At 38.9% G+C, this 24,959-nt stretch overlaps 1 protein-coding gene across 1 annotated transcript; it reads left to right on the top strand.

Annotated features, from left to right (window-relative positions):
- Positions 1–172: 172 nt before the first annotated feature.
- On the top strand, positions 173–24,246 carry EIF4E (eukaryotic translation initiation factor 4E). The gene is made up of 8 exons (XM_042050032.1): positions 173–294; positions 436–550; positions 8,777–8,883; positions 10,496–10,591; positions 12,579–12,642; positions 14,552–14,665; positions 17,134–17,273; positions 19,103–24,246. The coding sequence occupies exons 1-8, from the start codon at positions 173–175 to the stop codon at positions 19,215–19,217; spliced, it is 873 nt and encodes a 290-aa protein (XP_041905966.1). The 3' UTR covers positions 19,218–24,246.
- Positions 24,247–24,959: the final 713 nt, after the last annotated feature.

Here is a 24,959-nt window from a genome sequence, read left to right as displayed (position 1 = left end):
CGCCGTGGCCGTGCCGGTACCGCCGCCCGGGCATGCGGGGCACGGCCGCGGCTCCCGTAGGGCCCGGCGGGAGCGGGACCCGTGGTCCGGCAGCGCCCATTGTGTGGCGCCCCGCCCGCGGTGCCGGCGGCCGCCCGGCCCGCCCGGCGCATGTGGCGCGGTGGGGGTGGCCATGTTGGTTCCCGCCGCCGCGGCGAGCCGGGCAGCGAGGGGCGGCTCCTGCGGCAGCGGGGAAGGGCCGCGTTCCCCGCACGCAGTGCCGGAGAGGCACCGCGGTGAGGGAGCGCGGGGTCGGTAAGTCACGGGTGCGGTGCTGGGGTAACCGCGACAACAGCGTGGCTGGGGAGACTCGGCAAACGAAATCGTCTTTTCAGGTTGTGTCATCTTCTCTTCGAGGGTTGTTTTTTTTTTTTTAGACCTTTCATGGTAACTAAGTGCTTCTTTTTTTTTTCCAGGTCGTAAGTTATGTTCATGGTATTATGTTCGGTCTTACAAACGTAGCCCCAGCCTGCACTTCCATAATGAGCTGGAGCAGCTGGAAGTGATCCAAGTACAGTTGTTATTCTAATCCCACATGATTGTGTATCATGAGGAGAGGACAGCAGAAGACTCTGTTAGGATTTCAAGCAAACAGAGTTAAGGAGGGCTGGTCTCTTGCTGCAGCTTTTACCAGCTGTGAATAAATAGCCAGTGTGCTTTTTGGGGAGACTTTGTAACATTTAGACAAAGTGAAAAAAGTTTGAAAATCAGTGGTTTTAAATAAAGATTAATTTTGCTGTTTTGCGTAAGGGACACTGATTTTTCTCATAATGGCTTTCCTCTATGAACCAAACCCTGTATTTTTACCTATGAGGAAGATATTGAAGTGGGTCAGCATTTGTAAATTGCTTGGCAGCAGTTCTGTACAAGGAAGGTGTTAGTTATTAAGAGTGCAAGACAGATCACCAGCAGCACCCTTCCCATGTTCTTCAGCCAGAGTGTTAAAACACTTGCTTTCACATCCAAAAGCCAACCTTCAAGTTGTTGCCCACATATCTGAAGATGAGGGCTTTCTGTCAGCGCAGTGCTTTGTGGTGACTGTGGAGCTTAGTAGGAATTGTGATAAATAATTTGTAATACAGCCTATAGAAATTGAGATTACTGTAAAGGACTGGGCCTTGTGGCTTTCTTTGCTGTGCTGCTGGCACAAAAACTATCTTTGCACCATTTTCTCCATTGTTCATCGGTGTTAAGCTGCACATTGAGGTAGATCCGGGCCTAATGGAGCTGAAAGTGAACAATTGTTTTTGCCATGCTGTGTCCCAGTAGGATTGGTTTTCCAGATCCAGTTTCCCATGAGCTGTTGTGCTGAGCCAGTGAAGGTGGAAGATGGGGCAACACTCTCAACAGTTTAAGTAATTAATGCAGTTGTTGAATGTTCTGCTGTAGCTACAGTATACTTGCATTCAGGAGTCAGCTACCACCTATGCTTCTTTATTTCAAATTGAAGTAAATAATAAAGTCTTTGTTTACTGTCCTTGTAGGTGACTCACTTCTACCTAAGCCTAAAGTTAGACTTGTGTAGTGAGTGAGGTCAGAGGTGCACAGTGTTGCAGGAATACTATGTGCTTTGCAGCTGAACAATTTAATTGCATGTGTGGTTAGGGATTACCTCTTGATCACAGGGAGGCCTTTCTGTTGCTCACCTGCACAGTCTGGACCTGGGTTTGTAGACATGTCATCTGTCATGCTTTCCTGGTGGGAGAATGTATCATGGGAAGTGAAAACAGAGTATGGGTTGATTTTGTTTTTTTTAATACAGGCTTCTACTAAAATCAGTGATGTTTCTAGTACTATCATGGTTTCAAAAGTAGCATTTAAAGTCTTGTTAAGAGGCTTGAAAAATATTTCAGACTGTTCACAAATACGGAAACTTGAGTTCAGAGTTTTGTACAGAGTCCCATGGAAGTTGCTAAGAAAAGCAAGATTATTCTAAGTAAGTACAAACCAATTGCACAGTGGTTCCCTTCTTCACTGTAGGGAAGACTTAAGCCTTTGCAACACTGACAGGTTAAAACTCCATTTTTCTTGTGATGTCTAGGTTTTTCTCTTAGAATTATTCTAGATTAATTTTTGAGAATATGCAGAAGTGTCACCTGTTAGCATGCTCATTCAGCCTTTGAGGATTAAATGTGATCAGAAAACAACATGCAAAAGTCCACAAAGTCAACAACAAAACCAGTAGTAATGTTTTAGTAAACATAGTTTACCAAAGGTGACTTAAAAATGTAGCTGCACAAAGCCTGTAACTTCTAGGTGCACATGAATCTGATCCCTCATTTTGCAAATTGGAAGTAGGCATCATGGTTTTTATATTTTTGCTTAATGGCAGTTATTGTTATAAATACAATTCTAGTAAATTTAACTCTGTTTTTTTTAGGATACAGCAGTGACATTTCATTTATCTGTACTTGAAAAGTGCTTAAGAGGGTAATCATACATAGGTAGGAATCAAAACTTGATTTAAATGAAACTGTTATCTCAAGGGGTTACTAACATAGTGGTGTGGGGCCTTAAAATTCTGGAAAGTTCATAATAGCTCCTAAAATTCAAGGTAGGCTGAAGTGTATTTCTTTTGTATTATTTGCAGAAAGTTAGCATGTAGTTTAGACTTGCTTTTGTTGCTGGGTACATTTTGTTGCTGTTGTAATAGTCAGTGATTTGCTCTGTTTGAAGTCAATACAGCATTGAAGTGCAGTATTGTGACCACAGTTGCTTGCTCATTGCATTTTTCTGAAATGATACAGGAAAGATGTATCTTTCATGCTGTTTAATGATTGAGAATATATATCATGAGCTTTTGAATTGTAAATTACATTTCCAAGTGAGTATGGAGCTCCCTCTAAGAGGAGTATATTGGACATCTTGTAAATTTTTTGAGATAAACACTTCTCTGAAAGCAATTTTGAATAGTTACATTTCACACAGCATATAAAATACCAAGCTTATTTCAAAGAAATGCATAAAAATAGCATGAAATCAAGCTGTGTTTCATTTACTGATACTATCTGCAGGTGTGGAGGTACATGGGAAACTTCTTGATGAGAAAATATGCCCCTTTTGGCAGCTTTGTAAAGATCAGTCTGAATTTTGAGGGGATAGAGTAGAGAATTAAATAAGGGATGTTGGTAGAGTGCCTGCATTGTGAAAGGGAAATGTGGACTTTAAATGTGAGTTAATGTGATTTCTTCATCAAATAAGTTTCTTTCACTTCTGAAATATTCTATAGTCAAGGTTAAACTCGAGTTTAGAAGCTGTTTATTAGCTTGCAGTTGTCCTCATTTTTTGATGTTTTAAACCCGTTCCTCTAGAAGACATTCATGTTAGGAAAGTGTGTGTGATGTACAGATGTTAGTGAGCTGTACAATACGAGTGTGTTGTTAGCTGCCTGTAAGTGCCAGTTTTCCTGGATTCTGTGTAGTGGATTTAAAGCAGAAAAGTTTTAGCTGTTTAAAAGTCCTTTTTTTTTCCCTTGAATGTTCAGAGCAGTTGTTTGAGTGATCTTTTATAGAGGTCTGTTTTTCTTGTACTTTGTGCTGCTCATCAAATAACTTATATGTATGACATTCTTTGCAATCACTGGGCATACCACTAGTATTTGTTTGAAGAGTGATCTCTTGTCCATTCATACATTCTAAAATTTTGTTTTAAATTCTTTTCTGAAGATTGAATGTGTCTTGTTTTCAGCTAATATAAAATTGTATGCTTTGTTGAACCAGGGGCTCAGTATACTTGCAAAATGTGGAGGTCTTTTATGTCAGAGTGTTTGGGGAGACTAGAGGCTTTTTGTTCTTTGAATCATCTAAACTGTTCTCCCCAGCAGTTTTGGGAAGTTTTCTTGTCCAAGTGCTTTAGAACTGACAGAATGTTAGATGTGAAAACTCATGCCATGGGTAGATTTTGTGTTCTGGTAGAATGGCAGCAGCAGAGTGCAGACTGGCATGAGAGGCGTTAGCACAAGGGCAACTTGCCTAGGCAGCTACAAAACCCACAAAGATACTGTAGTAATTTGTTATTTCTTATAAACTATTTGCTAATGCTGGTTAGAAGTTTGTGAGTTAAATGGTGAAAATCTGATGGGTATTTTCAAGTGTATATAATCCATTTTTCAGGAGTCAGGGGGGCTATAAATAGTCTTCATACGTTAATCTGAGGTGATATTTCCTAGAAAACCTTTGACCGTGGAGGAAGTGTATGACTTTTTTACTTAGACTTTTGTTCCTGTCCTCCTTTACATGTGTTGCACTTCTGTTGTAATTTGAGGAGATGTCACTCAGTTAAAATCAGGTTCCATGTTTGTGTTCAAATAGTGGTTCCCTTTCTAAAAATCTGTGGTGTTCTAAATAATGTTGAATGCAGTTAGGATAGTTACTCTATTAGGCCTTGCTGTCTCACAAGTAGAAATATTTTCTTTGTCCTGGTGTCTGGAAATCTACTTCACACTGTTAAGTTGGTGACAGGTGACCTTTAGTACCTCTCTTACAGTTGCTATTACGTGTACTACATATGATTTTTACCACTGTACATTCATTCCTCAGAGTTGTGTCAAATCATCACTTGGTTTGTTTTCTTACAGGTTATAATCCATGCTTGTGGGTGGCCTTTAATTTGTTGTTGTTCAGAATGTTTTGAAATAAATAGCACCTGAATTTTGTGCCTTGGAAGTTATCCTAGCTGTACTGTAGTCGCAGTTACCCACAAGAAGTGTAAGGACCAGCAGATAGTTGAAATTGGTTTTTCCCAAGACATTAGGTAACTGGGGCATGCAGTTTTCTTCTGTTGGAAGCCCTAAACAAGAAGGTGTAAAAACTCTGGAATGTAACTTACTTTGGTTTAATGCAAGAAGACTTGGAAAGCCTCTTCCAGTAATTAACTCTCTTAGCCTTCACCAAGAGTGCATAATAGTGCTAGGTTATGTCCTTTAGGACAATAATTGTTGCACTCCAGCTGGACTTGCTAAACAACTTCTGTAGACTACTAATGACGTGAATGTGGTCTGGGCAGCATCTGAAAACAGTTGGTAAAACCTAGTCAAGCTGCTGGTTCTCCTCAACAGGCAAACCTGATGAAGCAGTTGTTACTGTAAACGCTCTTTGTTTCCTGTCCCAGTGACATGCACACCTTCCTTTGATATGTTGGTCATTATGTGCTGTGGAGAAAGAGTAAATAACACCAATTAAATCTGCAAGTGTCAGAATTCAAGTAATTGCAGATTAACAGTCATTAAATGCTGAGAAGGCAAATGTTTCCTGGACTTCTGCAAGCTGATTCCTCCATCAAAAACCATGTGGGTAGTGAATAAAGGTCACTTAATTATGTGCTGTCTTGTCTGTGAGAAGTGGGATTGGCCATATGCAGCTTTCCAGTTTATCTAGTAATACTACCCTATTTTATTACTTACATTTTAAAAGCAGCAAACTCAATGGTTACTTAGTGTAAAGTCAATTTTAGGTTAAACAATATATTAGTTATGAGCAATAGTAAAGTATTATGAAGGATTTTGAATAAATCAGTCCAGAAACTACTAGTGGAGTCAGTCTGACTTTGGTTAATAGTGTTGCAATTACAGGATTTCAAGCTGTGAATTGCTAAAATGTGGACAGTAACATTAATTCATGTGGTATTTATAGAATAGAATTCTATGCAATTTCTTGTAGAATTTCTTGGATACTAGGACTTTAAATGGGCTTTAAATACCAATTAATGAACTTACATACTTTCTATTTGACTAATAGTGAAAAGTGCTTTGGTATACAAACATTTCATTTTGGTTGTCAGAATAGTGAGATAAATGTAAGATGAAAGGAAATTTGAGCTTATAATGATTAACCAGCCAAAAATTAAAATGGTTCTTTTTCTGTTTTCCTTGATGGCTGTGGGAAATAGCAGGAAGTGAAAATAAGCTGCTTTTGGGCTTCTTTCTGAGACCAGCCAGAAAACTGGTATTTAATAGTAAGCTCTGCTTCCAGCTTCATACCTAGTTTGTAGACCTGTAGCTATCCTTGATGGAGCAGCCTGGTGCTGGAAAAAAAGAAGTCTATTCTGGCTGGTGTAGTTTTTGAGGGGAGTGGCACAGTCTTGGGTCAAGGTCGTAGTTAGCTGGGCCTTGGAGTTGAGCTGTCATGTTCTATTTTGGACAGGAGCTTGAAATAATGGTTAGTCTGAGTTTTGTGAATGCCATGTAGCTTTCAGAATATCTAAAGGGACCTGATATTGTGGTGGCTTAAGTACTATGGTTGTGTTGAGTCAGATGTCTTCTATTTGTCCAAAAATAGAATTTCATATAGTTGTGTGAAGGATGACCATCAGTGTACTGGGCAGACATTCAGGCTCATGGCATTTTTCTGTCTGGATGTGCTACCTTAATCCTTTCTAATGTTGTCTTTCGTTAGAAGTTATGAAACAGTTTAGCCCTACATGTGCTCAGTGGCTTTGTATTGATTCTTCCATTTTATGTAGTTGTGATGCTTCTGGAAGAATGACCAGGGAGACTTTGGAATTAGCTCTTCGTATGTTGAAAGCTAATTGCTGAGCAAACATGAGATTCTCAACTGAAATTATTTTTGGAAGATATCTGCATTCAGCAAGAGTGAGTCTGTTTGATGTCAAAATTCCTAGTGTAATAGCACTTGTAAATCAGTTGTGAATATTATATGTCACAACTGCAGAGTATTGTGGCTGAAAGTAAGCTTTATCACAAAACCTAGTGCTATTCCAGAATATCAGCAAAATTTTTGTTGTAGGGTTATTGTTTCTGCCCATGTAACTTCTCTGAATTTTCTAGTTAGAGACCCCTGAAGGGGCCACACTTAAATTTTAACTGTCTGTACTTATTTCTTTGTAATATAATACAGATGATAATGTGAAGGAGGAAATATGTAAGTGCTTCCTTGGTGAATTCTAAAGCTTTTGTGCACTGTCTGTCTTGAATTGTTCAGTGGGATGGTTTTGTGTGATTAAGGATGAATGATACCAAAAATAAGTGGGGGTAACACTAGAAATTTTATTCTAGCTAGAATTTGAGGAATTAACTGTGTTTTTTGAAGGCTGCTTAGCTTTTTATAGTATTACGCTGGAGGAGATGTGACAGGTTGTTCAACACTGTGCTTCTGTGGGTTTGTTAGTGATGATCCCTTTGGGGAATCCTCAGAAAGCATTTAGTTTTATTAAGAGGAAGGGAATCGTGCTGTTGCAAACCAAAGCACTGGCCAAGTGCTCCTGTTAGGTCTTGGCATTTCAGTCCCTTCGCTGTAAATGCTGGTGCATATGAGTGTTCTGAAATATAAGGAGGTGTTTTCCTAGGTGGGCTGTTAAACTGAAGTGTACTTTATTTTCAACAATAAAGGAGTAACTTCCCTGATGTAACACATTCTATCATGCTTAATAATGCTAAATAAATTGATAATTAAAAGAAAATTAAAGATCTGTCTGTTAAGACAGATCTTTGTGTTACCAGAAGAGTTTGCCAGCTGGGTCTGTGAAGATTAAACAGTGTTATCACTTCAAATCCATTCCACTTTTCGGCAGCTTTGGTATGATGGTAAACTTACGTGGAAGCCTAGAGTAAACTATTCCATTAATTAAATTACTTAACATTTCTTAATTCACCCCTGTGTTAATTTGTTTTGTTTAGAACCATAACATTTAAATTAATTTTTAAGTACTAATTTTATATTGCCACATTTGGAAATGTGTAGAGTCTTTGGGTCTGCTGTAGTTAGCTTTTGTTTATATTACTGAAGTGCCTTTTCTTCCATGGGGTCAGCTGTATAGGCATTTTTGTGTTAGCTATAGGGAAGTTGCAGTCCTCATTCCATGTTTCTGTAATATTCTAGCATGGATTGCAGATTAGGGAGAGATGGTGGTAACTGGCAGGGACACTTGGCCTCACAATAAAGCTTTGTATTCTGTGGTTTGAAAGAATGGCATCAGAATTTCAAACCTGACACAGTGACTTCTCGAACTGAATGATAAGCCTGAGGGGGTTTGCGTGCAAAGAGAATATATTTTACTACTTTGTGTTAAAGTCTATTTAGCATTTCTAGAGCTGTCTCTAGAAGGTTGAAAAAAATAACCCTTGAAATCAATCTAATACATACTGAATCAGTAAGTACATTTATTTCAGTTGGAAATTTGAGAACTGATGCGTGTTCAAATTCTGCTGTTTGGTTCATGATTTTGCTGCGAATAAAAAGATAACTATGCACTGGCTTGGCTTCTAGCTGCTTGCAGTAGCTGATTCTAGATCTGAGAATTGTAGTTTTATCTTCTACATGTATTAATGGATTTTTTTTCTAAATAACAGGGCCTGTACACCTGTTTCAAATGATGCTCTATGAGAAGCTGAATAAAAATAGTTTTCCTTCTGAAATTACTGCTCTGTGAATTTATTTTAGATGTGCATCTTCTAGATAATGTATATTTCTGAAATAGCACTCAAAACTATTACAAAATTAGACATGTATGTATAGTAAACCATTTTGGAAACAAATTACATAGGAAGCAAATCACCGAACAGCAGAATGCAAATTCCTGCAGTTAGCGTTTGTTGTAGGACCTGTTCATATGTTGAAGAATAAAGGGATACAAGTTGTGCTTCCATGATGTGATCTGCGCCTGCAATCAAGATAAATTATAGGAACTCTTAGCTTCACCCTTCCTAAAGCTACTTCAAAGAACTAAATTACTTCAATAAAAATTGAGAAGGAATGTATTAATAACTCCTTTCTTCAAACAGGAAACCACTCCCAACCCCCAACCTGCAGAAGAGGAGAAAACTGAGCCAGCACCTAGTCAGGAGGTTGCCAGCCCTGAACAGTATATTAAACATCCACTACAAAACAGGTAAATAGTACAGAAGTGTGATTGTAGTTTTGCCAGGGACAGAAAAATGCCTGTGGCTTTGCAGCTCTTGTTGACCTTACATTCTCTAGCAGTATTTTGAGAGTTCTCAGGTTTTCTTGAAGATTTTTGCAGTGAGGTTTCAGAGTAAGGAGAATCTGATCCAGATGTTAGTATTCAGAGTCTCTTCAGTGCAGTTACAGAAGCTGAAAATCTTTGCAAGTTTTAAAAATGCAGCCAGGTGCTTGGAAAGAGTATAGCTTTGCTTTTAGTTGGAGGCAAGTAGAACTTTTGTTGCTTTTATCTGGTGTATTTTAAGAAGCTGGCACTGAGGTGAAGCTGCTGCCCAGCAGAACTGGAAAACCTTGCATTCTGCCTTGTACTTGGGTAAATTAAGGTGCCAGTGGTAAAAACTTGTAGTTAAAATTATAGTTAAAAGTTAGTGAAAAAATACAAGCCCTCTTACAGCTTCAAAAAGACCAGCTAGGAAGTAATTTTCTCCAAGTGAACTGAAGAGTTACTGTGGAACACTCAGTAGTTAGTGTTGGCAGATACCTTTTACCAAGTGATACCTTACTCTTCTGCTAAGTTTTGAGCAAGTGTGGAAAACCATGCTTCCCTGGAGTGCTATGCTGCATGTATCCCATTTTTCTTGTTGTCTTTCAGCTTCCATCCTTCTTCTCTTTCCTCTAAACACCTTGATTAAATTGGTGCTGACACTTCTTTATGAGTGGCAGTGAGGCTATTACTGGAAAAGGAGTAAACTTAAAACTAGGTTGAAATGTCAGGAAGGGTCTCAAAACAATAGATTGACATCTAGTGACTTAAAGCTCTCTGCTGTGAGAAGATAAATTTACTCTAGTGCTAACCTGAGTTATTTCAACACTACTGAAATAATCAGAGTGGAAAAAATCCCCAACTGTTTGATTAAATGCCTCATTAGGTATCCTCTTCCAGCATTTTAAATTGTTGCAATGATGCTTTTTAGATTCAGAAAGAGCATCTTTGTGTGAAAGGTTCAATTTGTGTTGATGTTTGTACTCAGCAGAGATTTAGTCTCTTCTTTATATATGCCGATTTTAAAACTCAAAACAATCAATTTGTGGGGATTTGACGTGGTTGCCATTAGTAAGTGTAATGCAGCTTCCCTTTTAAAATTTATGCTTTCCTAGTATGTGAGTGCTTGGGAAGCTTTCATGTCATACATAGCTTTGGAGTGATACAATTCGCTTATGTAACCTTTACAAGGAATTTACTGGCCAGGGAGCCCAGTTCGAACAGTTGGTGTTGTTTTAGATCATAATCAGTTGTTTGTGTTAGGGGATTGCAGTTTAGCAGTGACAGCAAGGAGAAACATCTGAGGTTTAGAGTCTTAAAAGAATTCCAAAGCTATTTAAAATATTTACCTAATGGATTGATAAAGTCTGCCACAATTCTTGTAATGGAAGCACAAATGTTGGTCTGTAAAAGAATTGATCATGTAGCTTATTGATGAAAACTGACCTCCATGCTGATAATATATTAAGGTTTCTAATTAGTTTGGATATAGTAATAGAAATAATTACATTTTTAATATACTTTAATTTCTAGATGTTTTTATTTTGTTTTCCTTTAGATGGGCACTCTGGTTTTTTAAAAATGACAAGAGCAAAACTTGGCAAGCAAATCTTCGTCTTATCTCAAAGTTCGATACTGTTGAAGATTTTTGGGCGTAAGTAAAGACTTTTCAATCTGCACAATAATTCTGGGATTTGTTGGCAAAGCTTATATCCAAGTCAAGAAACCCTTAAAGTACTCCATTAACTGCAAATTTTTTGGTGTAATCTGAAATATTTGCAAAATTGAAGGTGAAGTCTGTTAAAGAAAATGTAAATGGAGAAGTTCTTCATCCTTTAAATGCACATTGTCTTGCTGTAACACTGCAACACTGCTTATATTCATGTGTACACGACAAATATGTAGAACATTTAATTTGTGCAGTAGCTATCTCATAGTAACATGAATCTGTAAATTCTGGTGGCCAACTGATTGCCAGTTCCCTGGCCCTACATTTTGCTTCTTGATGAAATTGCCTGCTGGCTCATGACACATGTTCAAGAGTGCCTGAATCTGGAGCATAGTACTTGAGATTCATGCAGATTAATGGCATCCTTGAAAAAAATTCATTAGAGGTTACGGAAGAAATGACCTTCATTCTAAGTTGAAGGTCTCTGAGAGTGGTTGGGCTCCAACGGCAATAAAAAGCCTTTGAAGGTGGGCCTGTGCTTTCCAAATGCTTGCTTCAATCAAGATTTTGCCTGCCATAATGCTGAAACATGGAGAAAATGCAAGTGCTGTGAAATTGAGAGTGGAAAAAGAGCATTATACACATGATCTTAGTTGTTTCATGCTACGTTGAGTGGTAGGGTTCTTGTTTTTGTGGCATACTTTTTTGGATGTGATCACCAAAGGGGAGAGATGGGGTCTGAGTGTAATAATAGGACCCATCAGTGACCCATTAGCACAGGGAGGAAAACTGCTTCAGCATTTACAGTAACTTTAGGGGTGCAGTTGTTACAGGAGAACAGGATTCTGGGCTTGTAACCAGCTTTCCCATTCCTACTGTGGGGGTGACTGCAAACTGTCGTTCATTCAGCTGACCGTGGTGGGGTATGTGATGAGCAGCTAAAGTGTTTGAAGCTCACTATTAAACTTGGTTAAGGGTGGGTTTTTGAGCTTCTATAACCAAGATAGTCTTGGTAATTAAAATAAGTGCTTAATCTAGATGTCTGCAGTGAAGGTCTAAAATCAGCCACCAGCAGTTAAGTTACACCTCCTTTGTGCTTGGAGTGGGAGATAGGTGTGTTGTTCTGGGGAGAAAATGTCTATGTTAAGATAAACTTAAAAGAGGCAAACTGTTAAATTTGTAACTGGTGTTATAAATTCCTCTGCATGATTTCTCATAGTTAGAACATCACAGTAATCAGTTTTCTTTTTGGTGCTGAGCTATGCCTGCATATTAGTTGGTCTTGGGTTACAGGTTGCTGTAATATGTGCTGCTTCTTTCTGAAGTCTGACCCTAACAGCAGCACAGGGGTGAAAAAAGGCATCTATCTCCTTGCTTCAGGAGGAGACGCTATGTACTGCTTTGTTTTTCTAAATTGCATAGTTGTAAATTTAATTCTGAATAGATATTTTGTTGTCTATCATCTGTTCTTGCCTTTTGAGTCCTTAATTTGAATTATCAGGCCTACAGCATTCATACCTAGAGAACTGTATTAAATAGCAAGGTTGAATGTTTCTCCTAAAAAACAGCAGTGAGAGTAGCCCTAGAAATATAAACAATTATCCTTATTCCATGAATATATAGAAAACACACAGACACAGGAGCTGTTGCCATGAAAGCTCAGTGAGTTATGTTCCTAATAACTTTGAACTTTAGTTCTAAACCTTAGAACTAGGTTTAAAAGAAGCATTGTAAATGAGTTTTTAAATAGTTGTGGGGTTCCTATACCATTCTGCTGCTTTAAGCCTAGAACATCTTAAAACTGATGCTTTTATAGTGTTGAAAAATACTTAAGAAATAGGATTGTTTCTGAAAGAACTTTGTTACTCCGTAATTTTTGGGCTTTGTTTGCTCATATGTCTTAAGTTCTTTAAGAATTTTGTACCTTAAAACAATGCTTAGTTTCTAATCCTGCTTTTTTCCCTCCCAATAGTTTGTACAACCATATCCAGCTGTCTAGTAATTTAATGCCTGGTTGTGACTACTCGCTCTTTAAGGTAGGCTTGCTGACATTTTTTCCTGTAGTTATGGATGTTGATGGATGGTTTCCTGACTAAGAAAGACACTGTCCAAATATTTCACTTAAGACACTTAGGAGCATGGTTGGGAATGTCATAAAGGTGTTAATTTTTTTGAGGACATCCCAAACATGTGCTGTGTGAAAATCGGGTTGTCACTACTTCTGAAATTGCAAGTACTTGCTTTAACACATGACAGACAGTAGATTTTAATCCATGACTGTATTAGACTTCATTCTACATTGAGATGTTTGTGCAAACAATTAAGTGTAAATTTTTCTAATATGAAAGGTTTTCCAGCTGTCACATGATGTGAAATGAGTTCAAATGTCTGTGGGAGGCAGCAATGTTCCCCAGTATTTCTTACAGGTACTACTAGCCAGATGCACAATGCTCCTAATTCATTTTTACACTGCCAGTTAAATGCTGTATTACTTAAACATGGAATAGAAAAGTGCACCCAACATGGACACTTGGAACATGCTGAGGAAGTGTCCAAACTAGTGAATAGGAAATGCTGATGGGAAAGTGTACATGAAATCATGCCTCAGCTAGGGTGGAGATCTGAATTGGAGCTGTGAGTTAAATCCTAACCTCTTGGTAGTGCTTCTATCATGCAGCTTCCTTTCTGGATTCTGATACCTAAATAGTCCCTGAAGTGCTGGTGCCTGGTTCCTCTGTGCTTGTAAAATGTAGCCACAGGCTGGGGCTCCTCAGCAGACTGTGTATACTGTTTGTAGGCCCAGCAGCTTTATGTAATGGAGAGGTGATGCTGCTTGGGTTTGGGAAGGTAAAGGTGACTGAGAAACCTTACTAGAATTTTAAGAAGCTGTAGGCCCTTCAGAGAGTAGTGTATCTGTGGATAATTCTTGTATTTTTTGCATGAATCCTAAATATATGTTTTAAGTACATGTATCTGTTCTGTGTTTGCTTGTCATCAAGCAGTAATAACTTAATTATATAACTTTATGGAACAGGTATAGAATTGCCAACTGTTTCAGGCTTCTGGGCAATCTCTTACTGCTGTCCTTCAGTTGTGACCTCTTAAGAGGGCCTCTTAAAGGTGATGAAGTAGTTTAAGATCTGCAGCTGCCAGTGAGGGTGTTATATTTACAGTGAGATGACACCACTCCATCCTGCAGGTTGAACGCTTAGTTTTCAGCCACAAGTTCTGTAGTGCAGTTCTCTTAATGGACAGTTGTTAACAGAATTCCTCTATCTAGACAATTACTTTTTGAGTGACTTTCTGAAGTGCAGCATAGCTGGTTGATATCGGAGTAGCAGCTGGCTGCTTTGCTGTATCAGCACATGCAGAATCATTTAATTCAGTGCGGGGCCACTGATAAAATATGAATCTGATTCATCTTTGAAAGGGTATGTTGATTTTTTTCTTTTTTTTTTTCCCCTGGCAATGAAAACCCTCTTATTTTCACCTTGTGTGAAGGAAGTTATTGAGAGAGACTGGCAAAGGTGTGTGTTTCAGTGAAATAATCTGTATGCATAAGTGAAGGACTTGGCTGATCTTGCACTCAGTGCAAGACATAAAATAAGGACTCCAGATAAAATTAGCAGCTACATGCTGGTTTCGTGCAGGGCAAAGCAGTTGGTTGTCTTTGCCCGTTGCCTCAAGGTTTTTTTAATGTAATATGTAGCTAAGACTTTTGCCTGGGCTGTGATGTTTCTGTAGAACTAAAAATTCATTAGAGAGTGCACTTGTTTTTTTGGAAGTTTGATGTTGGTGTGAGACAGTATTTCTGGACATTCTGGTATGTATCTTAAACTATACATTTCTCTCTTAACTTGCCGTTTCAGTTATCACTGGCCTTTTGGTGGTTCTTTAGGGAAAATAGAGATGGAGTCTGATTTAACTTGTGGCCTTTCTTCGCAGGATGGGATTGAACCCATGTGGGAAGATGAAAAAAACAAGCGAGGAGGCCGATGGCTAATTACACTAAACAAGCAGCAGAGACGAAGTGACCTTGATCGCTTCTGGCTAGAGACAGTAAGCACTATGGGTTTACCAGCAGCTGCTGAAGAGTCTTGTGTTTGTGTGAAAAAATATTTAACTGGTTTGATCTTGGTGTGCTGCACTAGGCTTCTAACTTACTGGCAGCAGAGTGTCCTGTAGGGTTTTATTGACAGGCTGTATTTGAAACATGGTTTTTTCAATAGTGATCCTTCATGTGGGTGTATTCTGCCTAATTCTTTATTGTAACAGGCAGCAACAGGGAGAGTTCTGCAGGACAGATTAGGCTTTTCCCTTGTGGTGTACAGAACAGCTGTCAAATTACTGTGAAAATAATATTGTCTTGAGTGCAGCTTGCTGATTCAACTGATAAAACAATTTGTTTTACAGATTCTTTTTAAAGAAAAATATTTTCAGGTTTTGGCTGTGTTGAACAAGGGAATTTCAGATTTTTTTTTCTTTCCGTATTTATCTTAATGCTGGGATAGGCAATAATAGCACGTTCATCCTGTATATACACCATAAAAATACTTTTTTTCCATTGCATCATCTCTTTGGAATAGAACTGAATGGCAAATATATTTCTAGAGATTGTGGATTGCAGTAAATGTGTTGTAGAAAAATGTGTTGTCTAGAAACTGACTCAGAATAGCCTGAGATGGTCTAGGGTGATGTAGGATTTAGGGGCATGGATTACAGACAGGACAGTGCACCGCAGTCTTGGCAAATCTCTTGTCTTTTGTCCTTGTTTTTGTGAGAGGCAAGGAGCATTGCACCCCTTTGAAACGGAGAAATGGCCTTAAGAATCAAAGCAGAGGTGTCCAAAATGTCAGAACATTCAGGATCTTTGTAGTCACTGTAGTTGTGATTTGAAGAGAGCATTGTGAGCATCACAGTACTGGGCAGTGTGACTGCCTGTGAGCAAATTAACATCCTGCTGCCTGTACTTGGCCTAATGCATGTGTGAGTCCTGACTCCTAATAGCCATGACATATGGCTTGGAAACATGTAGATAGACTGTGTAAACTAAAGGCTAGAAGGCTCTGCTTTTTGCTTAGCAGTGAGCAATGGCACAGAGCCTAAATACCCAGGTGACTCTGATATGTGCCCTAAAACAACCCTGTCACTTCTAATTCCAGTAATTATATGCAACCAATTTCCTGCAATAGAAATCAAAGCCTTTATAACTCCCCTTTGGAACAAATTTTTATTATAATATAATTATCTTAACTGTAAACTCCTCACTTGAGGAGACTTTTTTCCCTGTTGTGCAACATTCATGAGAAATGTACTTGACTAGTGTTTATTGAGCATGGTATTCATCTTTGCTTGTATGTGATCTAAGGCAGTTGGTCAGTATTTTGCATGTTTGTGTGTGGTTTAATTTTAACCATATATGGTTTGAATTACTCAGTGTGTGCAGCCTGCAGTTGGGTGTAATATTGAAAGCCTGTCTAGTTATACCTGATTTATTCATTACCACACTTCGTCCTTTTTGTTTCCTTGAGTAAGCCAGCCCTTGTGGGTCTAATGGGTACTGGAAGACCTGCTTTGTTTGACCTGCTTTTGCAAACATGTTGAATTTCCAAATGTTACAAGTGATAGCAGAAAACTGATATAATAGCAGTGTACTTAATGTACTGTGGAGGTGAAGTAAACAAGTGTCCATTTGCAGATTCAGTGTGCAGAAAGACATTTTTATTTTATTCAGCATAGTCTAGGCAAATCTGTCTCAACCACAAGAAACCATTAGTTTTGAGTATCTGGATTGCTTGTTTTACAAGTTGCAAGCTGAAGATTTTTAATAGCACTTTAACAGTTAGCACATGGCTGTGACCCAGCTGAGTAATGTTCCTGGCCCATTCCACGCTTTGCTGTTAGAAACCTGTGAGGAAGAACCTTGTGTTACTTGTGCATGTGCACTTGTATTAAAAACTGTTCAGGGTCATTGATGCCCACTTTAGAGTTTATGGAAATGCTGAAGCTTCCTGTGTTGGTAGGAAGTGACATTTCATTGGATAGCACTTTTCATCTGGCTGTGGTAAGATTTACCTCTGAATTGTTAGACTTCAGCACTGAAGTTAAACCTTATGTAGCTGATGATGTGCAAATAGTCCTTAACAGTTTCTTCCTAGAGAATGGATGGAGACACCAGAATTTCAAATTGGTCTACCTGTGTTAAGTGTACTGTAGAAGGATACAGTGCTTTAATTCTTCTCTTGTTTTGGATGGGGTGGAAGGCAGCACTGTGTAAATGATCAGCTGTGTCACAACTTGCAGCTGGTGGGAGAGGAGGAGGAATGGAAAGAATGGAAAATTCAGAATAGGAGGAAGATGCCCTACTAGAGTTTACATTCACTTCAAGAAGACACTGCAGTAAATAGAAAATGATTGCTGTATGGCAAGTGGCTGTAGGCAGTAAAATGTATTCCTCAGTCCTTGTGTACACTGAGTGCTTGCCTACAGAACAAGATTCTGACACTGAACTGCTTTCTCTTTCACAGCTGCTGTGCCTTATTGGGGAGTCATTCGATGACTACAGTGATGATGTGTGTGGTGCTGTTGTTAACGTTAGAACTAAGGGTGATAAAATAGCAATATGGACAACTGAATGTGAAAACAGGGATGCTGTTACGCATATAGGGTAAGTAATGTGATCGGTGCCTTGACTGTAACCATGCACGTAAAGCGAATTAGCTTGATAAAGAAGGCATTTCAGGTAAGTGGAGCCTGTGCAGAGCTGTATCCCAGGGTTAAGTAACTGTGCCAAATTGTGTTACATTCTTCATTTCTAAACTACATTGAAGGTAGTGCAGCAGTACAGAGTAGTTACTAACACATGCCCATACACAAATCTTGGCAAAAATTCTCATTTCATAATGAGGCGTTGTAGTTAACAACTGTAGGTAATGTGCAGTCTGTTCCAGCCTGCCAGTTTGTAAAGCTGGGTACTCAGTAAGAGTAGAGCACTGATAAGATTTTTTTTTTCCAGGAAAAGTGATGCTTACAGATCAGAGGGGAAAGGTGCTGCAAGTCTTAAGCACACAAGGATGTACTTAAATTTGAAAAGAAAAAGCTGCACAATGATGTGCTGTGAAACTCTACAGGTGTTTCTTACCTTTTACCTCTGTTGAAGTACAGATAAAACAATGCTGAGATTCATGGGTTATTTGACCTGTGCAATAGCGTGCTGTAGTCTTTTTTTTTAGCAAGCAACAGTAGTTATCTCATATTATCATGAGTCTGTGCTAAGGATAAGCATGTTGTGCTCTACTGCTTAGCAAGTGTTATTAATTACACAGTTACTATTTACACAATTACATAACTGCAATTACTAATTACACAAGTATTTATTGGATTCTGTAGTACTGATGCTTTGGAATAACTTGCTGTTAATTATCATTGTAGGCCACTTACCTTATGCAAACCAAAGAAAATATTTCTCTTCCTGGTGTAGTGCATCTGTCTTAAGCCAAACTTGAACTTACTAACTTTTTTCTCTACCTGATGGCTCTTTTGACACATGCCTTATTTGGGCCTTTAAGAATCTGTGTCTGCTTTCTACTAACAATTTTATTACACAATCATGTTTTCAGGCTTAAATGGTGTTTAATAATGAACAAGCAAAACTATGGTATTCATCTTCTGCTACCAGACGTTGCAGCAAACCTAGTAGGCATCACACAGCATTTTAGAATGGTATTAATCATTAACTAAGGAGTTGAGTCCTTTAGAGAGCTGTGAAAAAGTTAAGATTTTTGCAAACTGACAGAAGGACCAAGGTAAGCTGTGATGACCACTGACTCCCATATTACCCTCACTCCAGACAGGAGTAGCCATTAGTGACTTGTATCTGTGTGTGTGTGTGTGTGTTTGTGTCTAAGGCAGGTACTGCTGCTTCTCTCTCTTAAGACATAAAATCCAAGCTGGTTTTTCTAAAAGCTGCTGTTGGGTAAGGTGACTGTGACCAGGTCTGTGGGGGTCTGCTTTCTACCAGTAGTTAAAAGAAAGCAACTCTGTGCAACCGAGTGTGTGTGGTGATTAAAACTGACTGACTGTTTTGGGGAATTGCTGTTTTCTTTGGTTCAGGTGACTTTATCATCCTAGTAGCTCTGGAATTGTGAACCACGAGTTCTGTATAGCTGTTTTGTTTATGTGGAAATACAGCTTTCTGGTATTAATGATACTCACATGAACGCAGTATAGAGTCCCTATATTTTGCATTTATTTAGGCCTGTTAATTATTTTTTTGTCTTATTGTATGTGGTAAGTCATTTTACGAAACTGTAGGTGGGTTTTAGATGCGATACACTAGAAAAATCGTATTTCAAGTCCTTTATTTATAGCTGAGAAATTGTTTCTAAGTAGGCAACTCTTTGATGGTGTCCACAGATCTTAAAAGCAGGTGTCCTGATACTAATTCCTTCCTAAGGACTTTGCTTAAACTGCTGTTCTATTTCTTTTCCTCTCCAGGAGAGTATACAAGGAAAGATTAGGACTTCCTCCAAAGATAGTGATTGGTTATCAGTCCCATGCAGACACAGCTACTAAGAGCGGCTCCACCACTAAAAATAGGTTTGTTGTTTAAGACGACACCTTCTGAGTATTCTTTCATAGGAGACTGCGTCAAGCAATCGAGATTGGGAGCTGAACCAAAGCCTCTTCAAAAGCAGAGTGGACTACATTTAAATTTGATTTCCATCTAAATGTTGCTAAGATTTGTGAGAAGTCTCATTCGCCTTTGTCTTGTACTTCTGTGTTCAATTTTTCTATTTTGGCCGAAGTAACCGTTACCAATTGGAATTTTAGTACACTTCACCCCCCAAATCCATAAGTGTGTTTCTGGCCCACTCTGTAATAGCTTGGTAGAAACATTACTATTGGAAAAAAAAAAATTGTTTATCCACAGTATTCAGAAAAGAAGTTGCATTTCTGTACCTGCAGGAAATTACTCTGTTTTACATTTGCATTGTATGCAGTAAGATTTTGCTGGTTTGGAAAAGAGTATGGTGCATACAGTTTTCTAGCAATTTTTTTATACAGCATCATCTTTGCTGTAACCTATGCTGATGGCTGCTAGATTAATTTATTTGTTTTCCCTCTTTGATAACATTAGTGATATTTTGATTTCAGTTGTTTTTGCTCATGTAACATTTGGTGAAGAATCTGGGAATATGACAAAGGTGGAATAAACATTAATTTTGTGCATTCTTTGGTAATTTTTTGGTTTTTTGGTAACATCAAAGCTTTGCTACAGACTTATGCATTTCAGTCAAATCAGTGATCTTTGTGTGATTTCCTGAACATAAATGTGGAATTTTTTTTTTAATGTAACACCATAATTTACATTCCTTACTAGAAATAGTATGTCTGTTTTTGTATCTTACGCTGTATTTTAACACTTTGTATTACTTAGGTTATTTTGCTTTGGTTAAAATGGCTCAAGTAGAAAAGCGGTCCCATTCATACTAAGACAGTGTACAAAACTGTAAATAAAATGTGTACAGTGAATTGTCTTTTAGACAACTAGATTTGTCCTTTTATTTCTCCATCTATACAGCAAGTATTTGTACCTCTTGTGACAAGGCAGTCTCTACTGTGGCTTCTATTGTAGTGTCTTCCAAGAAAGATAGATAAAGTCTGGAGCTATAGTCTGTTGAAACTTTTAATAAACCTATTAGATAGCACCCTAAATCAAAGTGAAATTATATTGATGTGGCTACTGTTCTTTCTTAGTTGTTGGTCTAATTGATCATGGTTTGTGTTGTTTCTCTTTTGACTTCTGTTTATGCCCAACCAAGAATTTCAAGGATACACAGAAAGCTGTTTAGTTTCAAGTAGGAGCTACACTTAAAAGTGCTTTAGTGAGTGATTCTGCTCTAAGGATGTAATGCCTATAATAAAGTACAAGTAGAGTGTACCAGAGACGTGGCTACAAAATAAAAGTACGAGTATCTAGATAGCCTGCTATTACATATGTCTTACTAACTGAAGCTTTGTTTCATTGTTTGAAAGTTACTCCAGGAAAGCTGTAAGTTTACTTGGAAGTTTACAGAATGGAGATTTTGAGGGGTCGAGTTCACTTACTTTGAGCAAAAGATGAGGGGCTTTTTCTCTCTACTCTTTTAAAACAGAGCATGCAGCAACATCAGTGCTTTATTGCTGATTTCTTACTTTTTTTAGTGTGATGTACTTAAAGATCTTGCCAGGCCTAAGGAGCTTTTCTTCAGTTAAGTGTTAAGGCAGGTGCTTACTGGGGTTTTGATCTTTGTGATAACTTACTAAAGCAAGTTTAGTCACTGGCAGTGAAGCTTCAGGTGAATCTGCCTGATGAAGGCACTGAAGTATCTGTGTGCTGAAATAGACTTGAATGCTTTTCTTGCACATTTGATCAGAAATGTGTCATAAGGAGCATATCAGACTATGCCAAAAATGTCTGGATCATTATTATGGCTGTTTAATAGAAATACTTGAAAGAAGACATCTCTAGATAGAGATCCTATGCCTTGAATATTGGTCATTAACCGGGATAGCTGGTGAATGTGGAGAGAGCTGTCAAGGCTGTTTGTGTGCTGGTTTCTGTGGATTCTCATGTAACTGGTTGCCTGTCTTGATTCAGCAGGTGTGCAGAGCAGGTCAGGTTTGTTTAATAGGTCCATTGATAGTAGAATGTAGTAGTCCATGCCTGTTTTTCAGCTTCAGCTAATCACCAGTAATGCTTGCATGCATGGGAATGTAAAGATGAATCAGCTTCCTGAGTGGTGACTGCCTGTATGTAGTTTGGGAGCACGGCGGCCAGGCTCGCTCAAAGGAGTGTCACTGGGAAACGTCGGTAGTGCTGCCCTTTTGTAAAGAGCACTGAGATTAACCTGAGTGCTGTTGTGAGAACTAAATAGTACTGGGTTTGTTTCATTTCACAAGACTGACTGGAGTGTTATTTAGGGTGACAGCATTTTGTTCATCTAGAAAAGCAATTGATAGGTTTTTTTGGTGTGGGCTCAGGTTTTTGAGCCTGAACCTATTTAAGCAGCCACCTAACTGGCACTGTAGTATGAAAAGTGCAGGCAGGTTGATTTGAGGCTCTTTGCTGCTCACATAACAACTGCAGCGTTTCTAGAAGACTTGAGAGGAAATTAGCTGGCATGGTTGCTTTATCAAACATACAGCCTATGCCTTTAATTCATTTTTAGAGGAAGCAAATGACCATGAACTTTGTTTTCTCCAGCTTGCAAATCACTTTGTGCTGCATACTAATGTTCTTCTGATTATAATGGTGTAGTTTGTATTTGTGAGCGAAGGGAGAAAGCTGAGAGCTCTCCATTCTGCACATTAGTGTAACAGCCACAGGCTCAGGAGAGGACAAAGCAGTAAATGTTGAAGTATCTCATATTGATGCAAAATATTCAGTGTCATTAAACTCCCAGCTAAAGGGGTGGCTGTTGTCAATGTGTGGTTTTAGTAAGCCTGGGAAGACTACAGAGTAAATGTCTAAAGCGTCTATTCAGAAGTGGGGTTATATGGTACAAAACCAGCAGAGCAAGGAAAGACAGCAGAAATTGCTGTGTTAGTAGAGGTGTAAGAATGTGCCAAAATACAGCCTGTGAAGATGGGCAACATGAGGAGTATGTGTGAATTGGCAGCTTCTGGGTATACTGTAAGTCTTGGGCTGTGCAATGCTTTTCATTGTCACTTCTGTTTGTCCTGCTGTGCTGTCACTGTCTTGTGTATCAAGTTGTCTCTAGCTCAGGAAACTTAACTTTAATGTTACCCAAATTCTGGAAACTTGGAGTAGTGGCTTTTAGCCAAGCTTGGAGTGTGCTTAAAACTTCCATCCTCCCTAATGGAATCCTTTCGTACTAAATTGCTTGGAAAAAGTACTCTGGACTCCATTCTGGGACTCTTACTAAATGCAAAAAAACCCCTTAAAACATTGCGTTTTTGGATCTGAAAGTGACATGGATCTTCCCTTTGATATGTGACCTCCCATGTTTCCAAGAAGCTTTATTTTTAAGTCTAGGCCTGATGGTTTTAAAACTAGTTTTTAAGAACAACCTGCACTCAGTTGAGCATGATAGTTAAAACCAGCTTTCAGGCTGCCAGGCACTTAACATTTAGGTGACTTTGCCCTCTTAAAAACAGTCAGTGGTTTCTGCAAAATTTTTTTGTGACTAGGTTTTACTTAGGTCTTAAAATAATTTTTTTTAATGCAGAATTTGTGCCTTTTCCCATTGGGCAAAAAACAGGCAAATGGAAATGACATGACCAGTAAGGAAATAGGTGTAACTATTTCGCTTCGAGACATTTCATACCTGCCCATCTAAATTCTTTGGAGGGCAGAAGTGCAGAGTGCATTAGCAAGCAGTGTGGAGCCAGTCCTATGGAATGCACCTGCTGGACCTCTCCATCATTGCTTCAGAGCTCCAGAAGCTGTTCAATCTCAATGCTTGCCATTTTTGATCTCTTTGTGGGACACCCATTTACTGCAGCTGCTTGAACAGGTTTTCTGTCTTTTAGCTCTTAAAACTTTTGTATTCTGCCAGGATTTGTTTTCAGGTGTCTAGCTCTGGCACTGCAGCAAAGCCTTTAATAAGCACTTAAATTCCTTCCCTGGTGATAAAAACCACGGTCACTCCTCCTCTTGCCTGGTGGCTGCCTGGCACTTTCGCAAAAGACTATGGGATTCCCTCCTAGCCTTTCTATTTTGAAATACAGCAGGTTCTGATGTCCAGAGCTAAATGTGAATTATGGCTGTGCACATGATGATTGTTATGCTTCCCAGCATTAACTTGTTATTTTGTGTGATGCCTTAAATGAAGAAACATCCTAGCTGAAGTCTGCCTGTTGGTATCCGTTTGCCTGCTAACCAAACGTAACTCAGATTTATTTGTTTTTATTCCCTGCTAGTACTGAGCGTGTGACAAGCTTAGCTGTGAATTTGTGGGGTTTATGACTGCGTGGGGTTTACAACTGCCTATGCTTTTCTTGTCTCCGTTTTTCTAAATCCTGATGCTTTTCAAGCCTTACTAAAACATGATTAATAAAGGGAAAAATTACACTGAGTCTAGTCACTGCTTTTTTAGTCACTGTGATGCCGTGGAGAATTCCAGGTGTTGCAAAACCCAGATAAAGACCGTGTGTGACTTCTTTGGCATAATAATCTGCTTATGGGATTTCATTTTTTTTATCTCTAGCCATGTAAGTATGATAATAGTGCAAATGATACTTGAAAGTGTGTGTGAATATATCGTATATAAAGCAAAAATGACTCATCTATTTTTTCAAAGTAGAAAACTGTTTTGTTATTTCTGAACGGTTTCTTTGACTTTCTGTAATGAATTATTGGATTTTGCTTACAATAGGTAGTTTAGATCAATCTTTTTTCCTATGTTGTGCCTATTAATGTTATCAAAGAGTTGGAGCCAACCTCATAGGTAAGGTTTGGCATTTTTTGAAGTAAAGCTAGTCTTTGAGCCTTATCTTCCTCCATATGTACAGGGTAGTTTATCCTAGTGCATCTTGCCCTGAGCCGTACAAATACGCAGAAAATACAATGGGAAATTGGAAGGTACTACTTTATTTCTGTAGTTTGAATGAAAATAAAGTTTCTGAGGAATTAATGTCTCAGCTTCTTGACTCTGTATGGGATGTAGAGAAATGCAGCTCAAGCATAAATGAGTATGAAATGTGTGTTCGCTCTTCAGTTTAAAGCTTGTGTGTTGCTGGGACTTCCTGCAGCTCACCCACACATCAGCTTTGTTCTAAACAGAACTGGTGTAACATGATTGCAAAATCACTGCTGACTGCTCTTCCCTTGTTTACCAGAGTTTCTCCAGTAGGAAGCAGTAGTCTAAACGTGTTGGTGTAGTGGATCAGCCACCAGGAAAGTGCAGATGAACCCTTAATGGGAGCTCTTGTTGTGCCACTGCAGTGACACTTAAAAGCTGGAGACAGCACTGGGAAGTCACAGGAGGTCTTTGGTCTGTCTGTCTATGCCGTCCGCTGGGGGCTTCAGTGCCAGAAGGAAACTCTGTAGGTGTTACCACTGCACAGCTGTGCTCTTCAGTGCCAGAGAGGTTTTCTGATACAAGAGTAGATGCTTGAGTTGGTTGTAAATTGATTTCACTATGTGCCCTCAGCTCATACTGTGTGTTTGAAGTGGGAGTGCTCCTGCACAGTGAGGTGATGGTGACTACCAATGTCCAGAGGTGGAGATACTGCAGTTTCCCTGGATGTGGAAAATTCATCCTTGAGTACATTCCCTAAAAGTGAGGGAGAAATTTGCAGGCTGACATCTGGGGACACATGCATCCCAGTTTGTTTGGGTAAAAAA

This window comes from Corvus kubaryi, unplaced genomic scaffold, assembly GCF_017639235.1.
Source record: "Corvus kubaryi isolate FWS band 111438036 unplaced genomic scaffold, C.kubaryi_AGA036_p1.0 71, whole genome shotgun sequence".
In the NCBI taxonomy this organism is placed as follows: domain Eukaryota; kingdom Metazoa; phylum Chordata; class Aves; order Passeriformes; family Corvidae; genus Corvus; species Corvus kubaryi.
This window is presented reverse-complemented; position numbering and strand designations above follow the sequence as displayed.